The 15,087-nt window shown below is 36.4% G+C and overlaps 1 protein-coding gene across 1 annotated transcript; it reads left to right on the top strand.

Moving 5' to 3' along the window:
- Nucleotides 1–3,573: 3,573 nt before the first annotated feature.
- LOC123899808 (mediator of RNA polymerase II transcription subunit 15a-like) lies at nt 3,574–14,480 on the top strand. The gene is made up of 12 exons (XM_045951035.1): nt 3,574–3,756; nt 4,682–4,805; nt 5,367–5,478; nt 5,759–5,882; nt 6,156–7,397; nt 9,648–9,718; nt 10,227–10,301; nt 10,527–11,879; nt 11,986–12,330; nt 12,899–13,099; nt 13,434–13,522; nt 14,079–14,480. The coding sequence occupies exons 2-12, from the start codon at nt 4,696–4,698 to the stop codon at nt 14,281–14,283; spliced, it is 3,927 nt and encodes a 1,308-aa protein (XP_045806991.1). The 5' UTR covers nt 3,574–3,756; nt 4,682–4,695; the 3' UTR covers nt 14,284–14,480.
- Nucleotides 14,481–15,087: the final 607 nt, after the last annotated feature.

Below are 15,087 nucleotides of genomic sequence, written 5' to 3'. Positions count from 1 at the left end.
AATGCGGAGGAGTTGAGAGTAAGGTGATTGGTGCCCGAGGATTGGGGTAGGGAGACGGTTAATGAGGTAGGCTGCAGTGGTCATGCCGTGAGGCTAGTAGGTGAGGGGCAGGCCAGCGTGGTGAAGGAGGGAGAGACCGGTTTCGGCAATGTGCCGATTCCGTCGTTCAGAGATGCCATTGTGTTCGGGTGTATGAGGGGGAGTGGTGTGGTGACTTATGCCATGAGTACTCAGAAAGGGACGAAGACCAATGTATTCGCCACCATTGTCAGTGTATAGGACTTTTATTTTGTGTTGGTAGAAGTTTTCAACTAGTGTTTTAAATTTGGGAAAAATAAATTGCACATCAGATTTTAGTTTCATGGGATATAGCCATATATAGCGAGTATAATGATCAACAAACAAACAATAGTAACGAAGACCATCAATAGATAAAACAGGGGAAGTCCATACATCAGAAAAAATTATTTCTAATGGATAAGTAGATGTAAGAGTAGATTCATGAAAAGGAAGTTTACGACTTTTATTAATTTGGCATGAATTACAATCTGATTGCGGAAATTTATTTGAACCTAAAGAAAAATGCTGCTGAATAAATTTAAAGATGGAAGTTGAAGGGTGTCCAAGCTTGTGATGCCAGGAAGCAGAGGATTTCACTTGGACGGTGTGGGCGGAAGGTGAGGTCGTGGGCAACAGATAAAGTCCATTCACACATGAGCCTTTATGGGTTGTTTGGCGTGTCTGCAAGTCCATGACATAAAAAGAGTTTGGTAAGAAAACAACGGCAGAGTTTGTTTGTTTGGTGAGTTGAGAGACAGAAATGATTTGTTGTTTCATGGAGGGAACATAAAGAGCATTAGACAAGGATAAATCATTAATTAAAAGTGTTCCAGAGTGAGAGATGTTTAAACCTGAACCATTCCCCATGAAGAGGGAGTCGGGGCCAGTGTATGGATGGTGAAGTGCCAGATTCGTAAGGTCGTTGGTCACATGATGTGTTGCTCCACTGTCGAGCAGAAAACCAGGCGAGGATGTGCCAGCAGTAGCGGTGTGGGCCTGGGCCTGGCCAGCGGTGTTCGGAGAAGAACGAGGAGGTGCGGGGACACTGGGGTGTTGGGTCCGAAAGAGTTGGCAGTCAGCGAGGACGTGTCCCTTGGTGTTGCATCATTGACATCGACCAAGGAATGGTTTGCGATCACCTGGGCGTTGGTTGGTCGGTGCAGGTGCTTGACTTGGTCGAGGCTTGTTGTTGGTCGACCTTGCCTGAGCGTGCAGCGCAGTAACAGGAGCAGGTGATTGGCGTTGAGCAGCAGCAAGAGAGAGTTCCTGGATGAGGAGCTTTTCGAGGAGATCATCAAAGGTGATTGGAGTGTCCCTTGCGTTGACCCCATCAATGACTGCTCGGTAACCGTCATCAAGGTCGCGCAAAACATGGTCGGTCATGTCCTCGACGGAGACAGCAGATCCGAGAGAGGCGAGGAGATCAGCAGTTTGCTTCAGAGAGTGCATGTAGGTCGTGATGGATTGAGTACCTTTCGAGGCCATCCGAAGACGTTCCTTGAGTTGTTTAAGGTGACTGCGGTAGGTTTTGGCATAGGTGTTCTTGAGAAGCTCCCAGAGGTCGTGCGAGGTCCTCATCTGGGACACCAAGGAGGCCACCTCGTCGGAAAGAGTGGTGAGGATGGCACCATAGATGAGGCGATCCTGGCGACGCCATGTTTGAAAAGCAGGGTTTGGTGATGTTACCGGAGGCGTTGCGGTGGTGGTGATCGTTGCTGTCGGCGCAGGGAACGATCCATCAGTGTATTTGAGTAGATCAAAACCATCAAGGAAGGCTTCTACCTGGAGTTACCAATTGAGGTAATTGGTAGGGAGAAGCTTGGTGACACCGCTGAGGGTGATACACGCAAAGGGTTTGGAGGGTTCATAGGGGTTAGCTATGGAGCGAGAGCCATCGGAAGCCATGGGAGGCAAAGGGTTACGGCAAAGGGAGAAAAAACGGTGTTTTCTGGTTTAACAAGGTAGGGCTGGAACGTTACCAACTGATACCATATAAGGGAATGAATAAAATTGTATATTGCATTACTTTTGAGAGTTTACAAGAGGTGTATATATACACAAGTATAGTAACCTAATTGGAGTAAATTAAGGAACAAATATCTCCAACAATTGAGGTGATTGACTCTATAGACTTTATACAAATCCAAAATAATAATGATAATAATTAAATACTAATTATGATTGATAATAGTATTCCGAGAGTATTCGACTTGTAGTTGTTTCGTGTCTTTCAAGCATTAGGTATCTAGACTATACTGTGATATGCTTTGAATATCGTTAAAACTTGTTTTTTCGATCCTACATAATGTAGTTTTGAACTATGGTAAAATTGCTGCTTCTGGAGGTCATATACAAGATGATCAAGGACATTTCGTTTTCGGTTATGCAACTTAGCTCGCTTTTGTTTAGCATGTTCTTGAAATAGCTTGGAATAGAGGCTACAAGATATTCAAGTTTACTATAACTTTAAAGCTTGATATCAAGACTCATTTGTGCTATGTTTTTGTTGATTCAATTTATGAGCTTTTCCAAGTAGAAAATAAAAGTGTAGCCACCATTAGATAATACTTTTAATTTGATATTTTCTACCATCCTTTTCACCTGCCATTTTTAGAGTAGCTTTACAAATTTTATAATTATATGAAGCTTATCAATGATCAAGATGTTTGAATTCAAGGGTTACTAAAAAAAGATGTTTCAGTACATGAGATTTTGTATGAAGACTAGATTACATTTTGTTCTCTCCTCTAAATAGTCAAACTATATATTAAATACCATTAAAATTTTCACAACTGTGATGTCATAAATTCGAATTTAAGTGAAAATATTTATTGTTCAATTTAATAATATTAATTTTTGCTTATGACTATTATAACTTAATTTTGACTTGATTGTAATTTCTCATTAAATTTAAGTTTTTCATTAAATTTTAACTATAATAACTTGAACTCGATTGATAAATATGAATATTCACCATTTTTTATTGATAAATTTTATTCATGTTTTTTTCTTCTTCATATTATCTATTTTAAGGAGCTTGAGTAGTACGTTATAGGTCCTGAGTTCGATCTCCAACTCATTATAAACAAAAATATATATATTTTATAAAAATATTTCAGCTAAAACATATACAATCTTCTTGCATTTGATTTGATTTTATTATATGCCTAATTATATTTTGATGAAAAAGATACAAAGTAAAAATTTATATAAAATCTAAGACGTTTATTTATTTATTGATTAAGAATCCGACGGTAAGGAATTTGAGTAGTACGTTATAGGTCCTGAGTTCGATCTCCAACTCATTATAAACAAAAAAAAAATATATTTTATAAAAATATTTCAGCTAAAACATATACAATCTTCTTGCATTTGATTTGATTTTATTATATGCCTAATTATATTTTGATGAAAAAGATACAAAGTAAAAATTTATATAAAATCTAAGACGTTTATTTATTTATTGATTAAGAATCCGACGGTAGATAGGTCATGTATTCATTATTATACATTATTAAAAGATTCATTCACCTTAGACAAAGTCTGATTATATTTTGAAAACCTTTATAAATATAAAGTCGGTCTTTATTTTGACATTCGAATTACACAGAACAAATCCTCAATTCATCTTCCGTTCAGACACGCAACCGTCAACTACTTTCACGCCACCGCCGGAATATTCATCTCCGCCGTCAGGTTCCATTACTCTCTCTCTCTCTCTCTCTCTCCGTTCAATTTTTTCCGATCAATAAATCTCGTCGTTCAAAATATAGCTTTGTATTTGTTTGATTCGCTTTGATTTGAATTCAAAGTCGTTGGGAGAAAGAGTTAAGATTAAGAGAGATCTTCCATGGAAAAAGTAATAGCTAACATCGTTTTTTTTGTATACAAATTTGGAGAATAATAATCGATTAACAAGAGAATCGTTAGATAGATAGAAAAAAAAAAAGCGAAAACAAAAGAAGGAATGCTTTTTATACGATATTCAATTTTTGTATTTCATGTTAAAATTTCATTACTAGTTTGTTCTTCGTTAGAGAATTGTTATTTTGGTATGCGTTTTAGGTATAAGGTTAGTTAATTAGTATTCTTAGTTAGATAAACCATTATGTGGTTTATTTAGTTTTTGCTTTGACTATTGTACAATCAATACAATCTTCTCAAGGTTTTTCTCAGGGAAATCCGAAATCAAAGCGTGTTGGTCGAACAAGTTATTACATTATTAATATACACGTTATAAACCGGAATAAACTTAATCTATAGAGATATTTACATTAAGGAAAATAGTTCAAATCATATACTGCATATGTTACAGTAATAAACTACGTCAAGCCTGTATAAAGTATGAGATGTATGCACGGTGAATAAAACGCTAGTTCTACATTACCTTCCTTTTGGGTTAATTTATCCTTGTTGCTATTTACAATTATTTATCATATCATATTACAATCTGAAGTTAGAAATCACGGTTTTATGGATAGCTGGATTTGGCTATCCGACAAGTCAGTAACTGCCATTGACTACCTTTTTAATTTGTTATTCGTAGATATTCGTCCTTTATACCTTTCTTTTAGAGTCTGATTCGACAAGAATATTCGTTTTTGGTTTTTCGTGGTTTCAGTTAATTCAAAGTCAATGGATAACAATAATTGGAGACCTAATCAAGGTGCTGAACCCAATATGGATACTAATGATTGGAGAGGTCAATTGCAGCCTGAATCACGCCAAAGAATTGTCAACAAAATGTAAGCTTTAGTTTTAATACCGTGTCACTGAGTATTTTACTATTAATGCATATCAAAAGATCAATTAAATATAAATTGTTGATTGATTGTAAGCATGTGGAGTAGTGTATGTGTACCCGTAATGTACCCAGTACGGGTACTTCACCATTTTAGGAGTACCCAAGCTTCAGAGATACTGCCATTAGTTTTGAATAAGAACTTGGGGTTTTCTGCATACTGTTTCAGTGTCGTGTATTAGACTGTCCTGTGATGTTCTTCTTATTTTCTTGGGTTTTATGCAAATGGACGCGTTTAGCACTACAGCAGTCTTAATAGGATTGAATGTTCCTCATGTTACTAAGAATTCTTTAGTAGGAGACTATCTAAGATGTTACCAAGAAAATTTCTAGTTCCTATAATCCATATCTGACACCCATTCTACTATTTTATTATGCGAACATGTCCAGATGATTTCAACGTGGTCTTCTTACATGCCAGTCATGTTCTGTTATTTGAGAAATGTCTAATGACAATAACATTAGTAACTCATTATTTAATAATTGAACCATTTTATGTTTGTAGAATGGACACATTAAAAAGGCATCTTCCTGTTTCTGGTCAAGAGGGATTGCATGAACTTCGGAAGATTGCCCAAAGGTTTGAAGAGAAGATATTTACTGCTGCGACAAGCCAGGTATATCTCTAATTAGAAGCCACATGATTATCAAATTATAGTTACCTGTGCAAACAATTACCATATATAAAAGATTGTTGAAATATTTAATCATTATTAACCTTGATACTATTTGATTTTATATTTATTGTGTTTCATTTTAATTCCTTAAACCACTTCTTTATAAGTGGAGTGTCTTTATGTACTCCATCTCTCGTATAAAAGAAGCACATTTTCATTTGAATTAACATACTCTGAAATTATAAGACTGACACTTTATTGTGGCATTTCCTAATTTCAGTCTGATTATCTACGGAAAATATCTTTGAAGATGCTTACAATGGAGACTAAATCCCAGGGCACCACCATGGCCAACAATATACCACCAAATCAAGTTGGGCCTAGCAATAAACCTCCGGATCCAGGTCAGCATTTAAGAGCATTGGCATGGTGATAGTATTCTGAGAGTATCTGTCGCTACTCTCTCCATTGTTTCATGGTCTGTCAGCATTAGCTATTGGGACTATAGTGACATCTTGCTGTGAAATACCATTAATTAAAACTTTTAAGTATTTTGCTTTCAAATTTTGTATCTGAATATTATTCTTGTGTTGTTAATGAATTGCGAATCAATTGGGTTCTGACATTACATCATTTTTTTGCATATCTGACTTAGCCAACATTGCTATTTTTAATAGGACTTGTTATGCAGTCTCAAGTTCACAATCAAGGGCAGCAAAATCCTATTGCTTTGCCCAATCAGCCCCAGTCACGCCAACAGCTTCTATCTCAAAACATTCAAAATAATTTTGCAGCTCAACCGAACCTGCCATCTGTATCTGGTCTAGCACAGACTCCCATCCCCAATGTTGGCCAGAATTCCAACATTCAAAATATGTTTAATGCTTCCCAGAGACAAATGCAAGGAAGGCAACAGGTTGTTCCCCAACAACAACAGCAGCAGCAGCAGCAGCAGCAGCAACAACAACAACAACAACAACAACAACAACAACAACCACAACAACAACAACAATCACAGAATCCACAACAATATCTCTACCAACAGCAGCTTTTCAGGCATAAGCTTCATATGCAATCTCAACAACAACAGCAGCAGCAGCAGCAACAACAGCAACAGCAGCCGCAACAGCAGCAGCAGCAGCAGAACCTTCTACAACCAAATCAGTTGCAATCTTCTCAGCAATCTGTCATGCAACAGCCTTCCATGATGCAAACATCTTCTCTATCTAGCATTCAGCACAATCAGCAATCTAATAATGGTCAACAGTCAACACAGTCCATGCTTCAGCAACATCCCCAAGTTATCAGGCAGCAGCAGCAACAACAGAATTCTATTATTCATCAGCAACAGACGCCAATGACTCAACAGTCAATTTTGCCTCAACAACAGCAGCCACAGCAACAGCTTCTGGGGCCACAGACAAATACAACCAACATGCAACATACCCAGATGCTTGGGCAACAGAATAATGTTGGTGATGTGCAGCAATCACAGAGGTTACTTGCACAACAGAATAATCTTTCAAATTTGCAAAAGCAGCAACTAATAAATCAGCAAAACAACCTATCAAATATACATCCACAGTTGGGAAATAATGTCCCTGGGTTACAGTCGCAGCAGGTCCTTGGACCTCAATCTGGTAATTCAGGCATGCAGACAAGCCAGCACTCTGCACATGTGCTACAACAATCGAAGGTTCCAATTCAGCAACAATCACAACAAGGTGCATCAAATTTGTTACCATCTCAAGCACAGCAGTCACAGCCACAAGCTCCACAGCAGCAATTGATGTCACAGATTCAATCTCAGCCTGCACAATTGCAACAGCAACTGGGTTTGCAACAACAACAACCAAATCCCTTGCAACGAGATATGCAGCTATATCAATCACAAAGACCCCTTCCAGAAACTTCATCAAGTACGTAAAGTTGGAACTTCACAATTTTGTTTCCTTTTATCATTCATCAATTTAAATTTTGGCTCAAGAGGTAGTCAAATTTTCAGGGTCCTACCTATTACATAGGATCGTTGAGGGTTAGATGCGTAGATTGTGAGATCCATCGTAGTTAAAATCCCAATTTGGTTATGCTTTCCCTCAGTGATTTAGAGTTTGATTATGCTTTCCCTCAGTGATTTAGATTATACGCGGAATCCCAATTTAGTGGAATCAGTTGATTCCACCCCTGTTAATGGTTGAATAGTAATCTACAATCTTTGAAATGTTTATGCGATTTTGCTTATGAATAAATTTAAATTTATAGAAGTATGAATAGATTTAAGTTATAGAATTTTTTTTTTGACAAAAAATTTATAGAAGTATTTAAAGTGTGATTGAAGGTTTTATTTGGCTTACTAATGCTATATATATATGGGACAACTCTGGTGAGAACACTTTGCTATAGTGAGAAATGAGAACAATTAATAATAACCGTTAGATACAAATCTACGGCCTAACTTAAAAAACATGATTATAGTCACTCTGCATATAAGCAATTTACTCTGTCTCCCTCATATCTTCTTCGCCTGTGTTCGCCGCCCACCTCTTTAACAGTCAACACATATTTGATTCCGGTTCTCAGTATTGATGTTTCGACTTCAATTACATATCCCTCTACCCCAATTTTCTCCTTTCTTTTTTTTTTCTTCTTACTTTCACATAACCAATTTTCTCTTATTTAATTTGATTGCTTTTGATTTGTAGATATTCATGATGTGATATAGAAAACCGATCAACTATGCACCGGTTATATTTTTGCAGCATAATGTGGTCTGTCAATCAATTGAACAAATCCTTCTTCTTTTTTTCCCTACCAAAAATAAATAAATTGAACAAATCCTTTTTATTGATCTCGGTGATCGAAACATCAGAACAAGTGATTGTTTAAAATCATAAATCAAGAATGAATTGAAATTGCAATAGATGAAGAAGAGACAAAGTTTAAGTGCAAATAGAGATTTGACACCAACAAATAACATAACAGATGCAAGGAGGAGACACTAAATTGCTTGTATGCGGTGTGACTAATCGTGTTTTTTAATCTAGGCCGTAGATTTATATCTAATGGTTATTATTAATTGTTGTTATTTCTCACAATAACAAAGTGTTCTCACCAGATTTATACCTAAATGGTCTAAGGCCTCTAATAAAACTAAGGTCCAAAGTTGATTTTACAAATCAGAATCATAAAACACTTAATGATTGACATTTTAGTTAATTGCAAGGGCTGGGCAGCAAATGTAATATACCTAAATGGGTCTAGGGTAGCGATATATAATAGAGAAAATCAACGCGTGGACCATTATCTCAAGGTTAAAGGTAGAACGGCACCCCCACCCAGTCTCAAGCTTTAGATCAATCAGGAAGTGTTCTAGCATATCATAGGGTTTTGCTAGATGTCGATGTCAATGTCATCAGGTTAGTTTCAATTTTGGAATATGAGATGCCCAATCCAATGATTTTATTGGGATTGGTTTGGTTGCATAATCCCAGTGATTCTATTTGCTTGGATGTAATCCATGGAAAACCTTAGCTAAATGAGTTTTCTTCTTGTATTGGGATGCCTCCTGCCTTTCTATTATGCAGAATCATAAGGTTCTCTATGTAGGATTTTGATTGTTTTGGATAACACTCTTATCCTTTCAACACAGTTCTTGACAAATGCTTGCAAAGAAAAGGAAAAGTGAAAAACAAAATTACAACATGATTTATTTTTTTATTTTTTTTTGTATTTAAATTTAGAACCTTGATTTTTGCGCCTCTCCTGTTTCTTTAAATCCTGATAATAATCTTATTTCATTTAATGAAAAATCGAGACTGGTGTCTTCATTTTCTGAATGTTTATCCTTCAATTTTTTTTGCCTTGTCTGAATTTCTGTGGTATCCCTGTTATACTGATTATGGCACTAAATCTGTGCCTCTCAGTCTATAAATCAGTGGTTTGTAGGATTACCCCCAACTTCCTAAAAGTATCTATGCTGAAACATAGGAAACCACTATATATTCACGAATGCATTTTTTCTAATTGATAGAATGAAGCTTATGCAAGTTAATTTGTGATTATCCCATCTGTTCTATATCTCTTAAAAAACAAAGGGAATAAAAAAAAACAGATTTCCACTTTTTTTAGCCGTGTATACTTATGTGTGTATCATAATATATCTTTTGTAGATTCTATGGATTCAACAGCACAGACTGGACAGCCAAGTGGGGGTGATTGGCAAGAAGAAATATATCAAAAAGTAATATGCTACTTTCTCATCTCTATTTATAGGGTAAATTGGGTTAAACCACAGAAAATTGTCAAACAAATGGCTTTTGTTCCTAGAATATCTTATATCTTAATAGTAGGAACATGGAATTCTTACTAGCTGAGGAATAAAATGGATACAAATCCATACTTTTGTTTTCTCTGTAGGGAATTTTGTACTATGTTATTTATTCTGTAGTAGTTGCTGGCATCAAGAAAGACTAGTTGTATCCATTAAATTGATTATTTGCTTTATTGCTTTGATGACTTTTAAAGTTTTCAATTCAATATTAAATGTCATGGTATCATGGATAGCCAATGCATCTTCCCAATTTCACCATGGAAATGGAACTTGCAATTTATGATGCTTCAAAAATGGAAAAAAAATTTCTACTTGCTTTGCCAATTAATACAACAGTAATTAATACAACAGTAACACATATTCCTGCATAAGAGATTCCATGGTTTCTAACGCATTGATTATGATGATTTAACAATAGATCAAAGTTATGAAAGAGAGCTACTTGCCAGAGCTTAGTGAGATGTATCAGAAAATCGCAACGAAACTTCAGCAGGTACATTTTGTTAGCCAACTTTTTAATAGCTGCTATGGACAAAGATGCCTTTTCTGTTAAAATTATCCCGCAAAACTCTGAAGGTTGCAGTGTGTGCTAGACACTATCAAGCCATCACCCTTCTTGAAAGGAAGCCCTCAATTGTTTTTTTTTTTTTGGTTACCATGATATTGCTTATAACTTATTTATATTGTGTTTAATGATGTTTCTTCTTTTTTCTATCAGCATGATTCTCTTCCCCACCAACCGAAGTCGGATCAGCTTGAAAAGCTTAAGGTATTTAAAATGATGCTAGAGCGTCTTATAACATTCCTCCAGGTTTCCAAGAGCAACATCTCACCTAGTTTAAAGGAGAAACTGGGTTCATATGAGAAGCAGATTATAAATTTCATAAATACAAATAGACCTAGGAAACTGTCTTCACTGCAACCGGGGCAGCTTCCCCCACCTCACATGCACTCAATGTCACAGACGCAGTCCCAAGTTACTCAAGTGCAATCGCATGAAAATCAAATGAATAATCAGTTGCAAACAACAAATATGCAAGGCCCTGGAGCAACAATGCTGCAGAATAATATAACGAGCATGCAGCATAGCTCTCTGTCAGGTGTATCCACAGCACAGCAGCATATGATGAATACCATTCAACCGAGTGCCAGTTTAGATTCAGGACAAGGAAATATGAGCTCTCTTCAACAGGTTCCAGTGAGCTCCCTTCAACAAAACTCTGTTACTGCTCCTCAACAATCTAATGCCAGCTCCTTATCTTCACAAGCTGGGGTAAATGTGATCCAACAAAATCTTAATCCCCTCCAGCCAGGTTCTGGTATGCTTCAACACCAGCAACTAAAACAACAGCAGGAACAACAACAACAACAGATGTTGCAGAGTCAACAATTCAAACAAGCACAATATCAACGGCAACTGATGCAGAGGCAGCAGATGCTACAGCAGCAGTTACACCAGCCAGCAAAGCAACAGCTGCCTGCCCAGTTGCAAACACATCAAATGCAACAACTTCACCAAATGAATGATGTAAATGACATGAAGATGAGGCAAGGAATTGGTGTTAAGCAAGGGGGTTTTCAACAGCATATTGCTTCCAATCAACGCTCAGGCTATCCCCATCAACAGTTGAAACAAGGTCCTTTTACTGTTTCATCGCCCCAACTCCTACAGGCCACATCTCCACAGATTCCACAACACTCATCTCCCCAGGTTGACCAACAAAATCACCTCCCATCTCTGACAAAAGTTGGCACCCCTTTGCAATCTGCTAACTCACCTTTTGTAGTCCCCACTCCTTCACCCCCCTTAGCTCCATCTCCTATGCCAGGAGATTTTGAAAAGCCCATTTCTGGTGTTTCATCGATATCAAATGCAGCAAATGTTGGACACCAACAAACAGGGGGTGCAGCCGCACCTGCTCAATCGCTTGCCATTGGAACTCCTGGAATATCTGCCTCTCCTTTACTGGCAGAGTTCACCGGTCCAGATGGTGCTCATGGGAATGCATTAGTGCCGTCTTCAGGAAAGTCAACTGTTACCGAGGAGCCTATGGACCGCCTAATTAAAGCGGTTAGTCTAGTTTATCTATATCTGGTCCAATTAGTGTCCTGACTTTTTTTTAAATTTTTTTTGTTGGAGTTGTAGATGACTAATTTATGTCTAATCACGATTCCAGGTGAGTTCATTGACCCCTGCAGCTTTAAGTGCAGCTGTCAGCGATATTAGTTCAGTTATCAGCATGAACGATAGGATAGCTGGGTCAGCTCCAGGCAATGGATCCAGAGCTGCTGTTGGTGAAGATTTGGTTGCCATGACTAATTGTCGCCTTCAGGCTAGAAATTTCATCACCCAAGATGGTGCAAATGGAACCAGGAGGATGAAACGCTGCACCAATGCTACACCCTTGAATGTTGTATCATCTGCTGGTAGTGTGAATGATAGTATCAAGCAGTTAACTGCTTTGGAGGCTTCTGATTTGGAGTCAACTGCAACATCCAATATCAAGAAGCCAAAGATCGAGGTGCTACATTATTTCTCTTAATTGTTTGTTTTATTTAATAAGTGTGATACCTTTGCTGTTATTGCCATTTTTTGGGTTTTAAGTGCAATTCTTTAATGAGCATCAATTCATGAATTACCAGTACATTCATTGTGCACATTGCTATTACACTCTCTCATTCAATCAGAAGATGTTGCTTCCCAGCTAAAAGTTTAGTGTAATTTAATTTTATGACTATAGAGATACAAACACAGAAAATTTATTAGTTCGATTTTGAAGTGTGTAGAAAAGGTTCAATTTCTTGTTCTTATTTAGAAAATGGGACATACTACCTCCATTCCAATTTATAAGAAACAAATGGCTAATTCACTAAGATCACTGAAAAACAAATAAAATCACCTAGGCCAGTAGAAGTTATAACTTATTCCATCAATACTCATAGTACAATATTAAAATGAATAAGCTTAATTCCTAAATACACCCATTCTGGGTTTCTTATAATTAAGACCAAAAAATACATTCAATTATTTGTGGATTTGCTCTGGACATATCTTGAATGCTGATAAGGAATATGTAACTTATATGGCAGGCTAATCATGCCCTTCTGGAAGAAATTAGGGAGGTTAATCAGAGACTTATTGACACAGTAGTGAGCATAAGTGATGAAGAAGTTAATCCAACTGCAGCTGCAGCTGCTGCTGAAGGAGCAGAAGGGACTATTGTCAAATGTTCTTACATTGCTGTAGCTCTCAGTCCAAGCTTGAAAGCCCTATATGCTTCAGCACAGATGGTGGGTTCTTCAAAACCTTAAACTATATAGAAATTGTTAATTTTTTTTACGGGTTAGGTGTAATTTTGGACCTTATATTTGGGAAAAAAAATTGAATTTGGTCTTTATGGAATTTTATCCGTTTTTAGTCCCCCTACAAAAAGTGTTTTCAGTTACGGTAAGAGAATGACGAGGGACGACAAACGAATAAATTTTTATAGGGATCAAGATTAATCTTTACCAATTTTATAGGAATAAAAAAACATTGGAATTTGTGTGTGTGTGTGTGTGTGTGTGTGTGTGTATATATATACCTGTTTATAACTGCCTTTATCTGTGTTTTACTGCTGTGCAGTCGCCAATTCAACCCCTGCGCCTCCTTGTTCCTACAAATTATCCCAACTGTTCCCCCATTTTCCTAGACAAGTTTCCAGTTGAATCCAGGTGAGAGAATCAGTATTTTGGTATCTAGTGTGCTATTATTTCTCTGTTGCGCATACTCAGAAATGTTATCTTGTTTTCACTTTATATCCTATTTTTTTAATTTTGTACCAAAATCAGAGCAACTTTCTTTATTGTTTTCATTGCTTCATGTGCAAAATCTTTAAAATAAAATCCAGAAATAACCTAAAAACAATTTGGCATTTTCATAATAAGAAGTGAAAAACAACTTTTCAAAACTGAATGTTTTTGTGAATCAAACAATGTTCACATCTTGCAAAACTTTCAGTGATTATGACTCTTTAATTGGCATGAAGCATTTGCTTGGTTTATCAAATTTGACCCAAAGTAAAGTAGTTAAGGCTGACCGGCGCCTCTTATTATTTCTTCTTCTGTTGTTGATTAAACAAAGGGACATAAGTGAATAACGAATTAATCTAATCACCTCCTAAATTACAATAATCACAACAATTTTTTTTTCTCCATCTGTAGTTGATCTTAAATTTCCTGAGAATTTCTGTTTCTAATAAAATGAAATGTTGTTGGATATTTCTTTCAGTATGGAGAATGAAGATCTTTCTGCCAAAGCAAAGTCAAAGTTTAGCATATCATTGCGAGGTTTATCACAACCTATGTCTCTTAAGGACATAGCAAAAACATGGGATGTCTGTGCTCGTACAGTTATTTCTGAGTATGCGCAACAGAGCGGTGGAGGGACTTTCAGCTCTAAGTATGGCTCTTGGGAGGATTGCTCCACATGGTGACCCTTGCGCGCCATGCAAAATGTTTGTTATTTACAAATTCCATTTTGTTAGACTTGTTCAATGTTTCATTGTGTATAAAGTATAACAATCTTTTTTCTTGTTTGCACACTATCACAAGCCTGCAATTGTGATGTGTGTTGTTGCCTAAGATATTTAGTAAATTTATTTATGATTTGAATCAGATTGTTCTTAATGAAGGCCTTGTTCATAACCAATATAGTTATGCCCAATACAAATATGATTTTTGTCGGAGGTATGAGTGCAGTTTTTGGCAACAGAAGGTTTGTTTGTCTATATAGAGAAGCTATTTGATTTGATACGACTATTGTAGTCAATAAATCAAAATTGTTGAATAAGAGTAGTAGTAATAAATAGTAATGATACACAATTTTTAACTAATATTAAAAATAAAAATAAAATTAAACGGCGATGGTGGTAAGATACACCATTTCTAACATAGTGCATATCCCTTAGTAAGATACACCATTTTTAACTTGGTGCGTGCATATACCTTAGTAAGGTAACCTTACCCCTGGCCATGAGTTGCTTCAGAACAGCAAAATTTTAGTACTCTACTTTTCACTTATGCCTACATACGTACACAGAATAGTACAAAAATAAATAATACACCTTTTAACAAATTAAAAATGGTCTGTGTTTTTGTATTAAAAACAATGAAATGGATCTATGTTTTATGCGCCTTTCTTTTTTTTTTGGTATAATTTACTAACAGATTGTTATAAAGTTTTCTTTACACCATTAATTTCAACGAGTCATATATAAATAATTATATACTCCGTAATT

Source organism: Trifolium pratense, linkage group LG7 (genome assembly GCF_020283565.1).
Source record: "Trifolium pratense cultivar HEN17-A07 linkage group LG7, ARS_RC_1.1, whole genome shotgun sequence".
In the NCBI taxonomy this organism is placed as follows: domain Eukaryota; kingdom Viridiplantae; phylum Streptophyta; class Magnoliopsida; order Fabales; family Fabaceae; genus Trifolium; species Trifolium pratense.
This window is presented reverse-complemented; position numbering and strand designations above follow the sequence as displayed.

Bases quoted from the DNA above. Each gene is read 5' to 3' on its own strand.
- LOC123899808 (XM_045951035.1), top strand. From the start codon at position 4,696: ATGGATAACAATAATTGGAGACCTAATCAAGGTGCTGAACCCAATATG. The intron at 10,302-10,526 runs GTACATTTTGTT...TTTTTCTATCAG, and splicing joins TCGCAACGAAACTTCAGCAG to CATGATTCTCTTCCCCACCA. The intron at 11,880-11,985 runs GTTAGTCTAGTT...TCACGATTCCAG, and splicing joins TGGACCGCCTAATTAAAGCG to GTGAGTTCATTGACCCCTGC.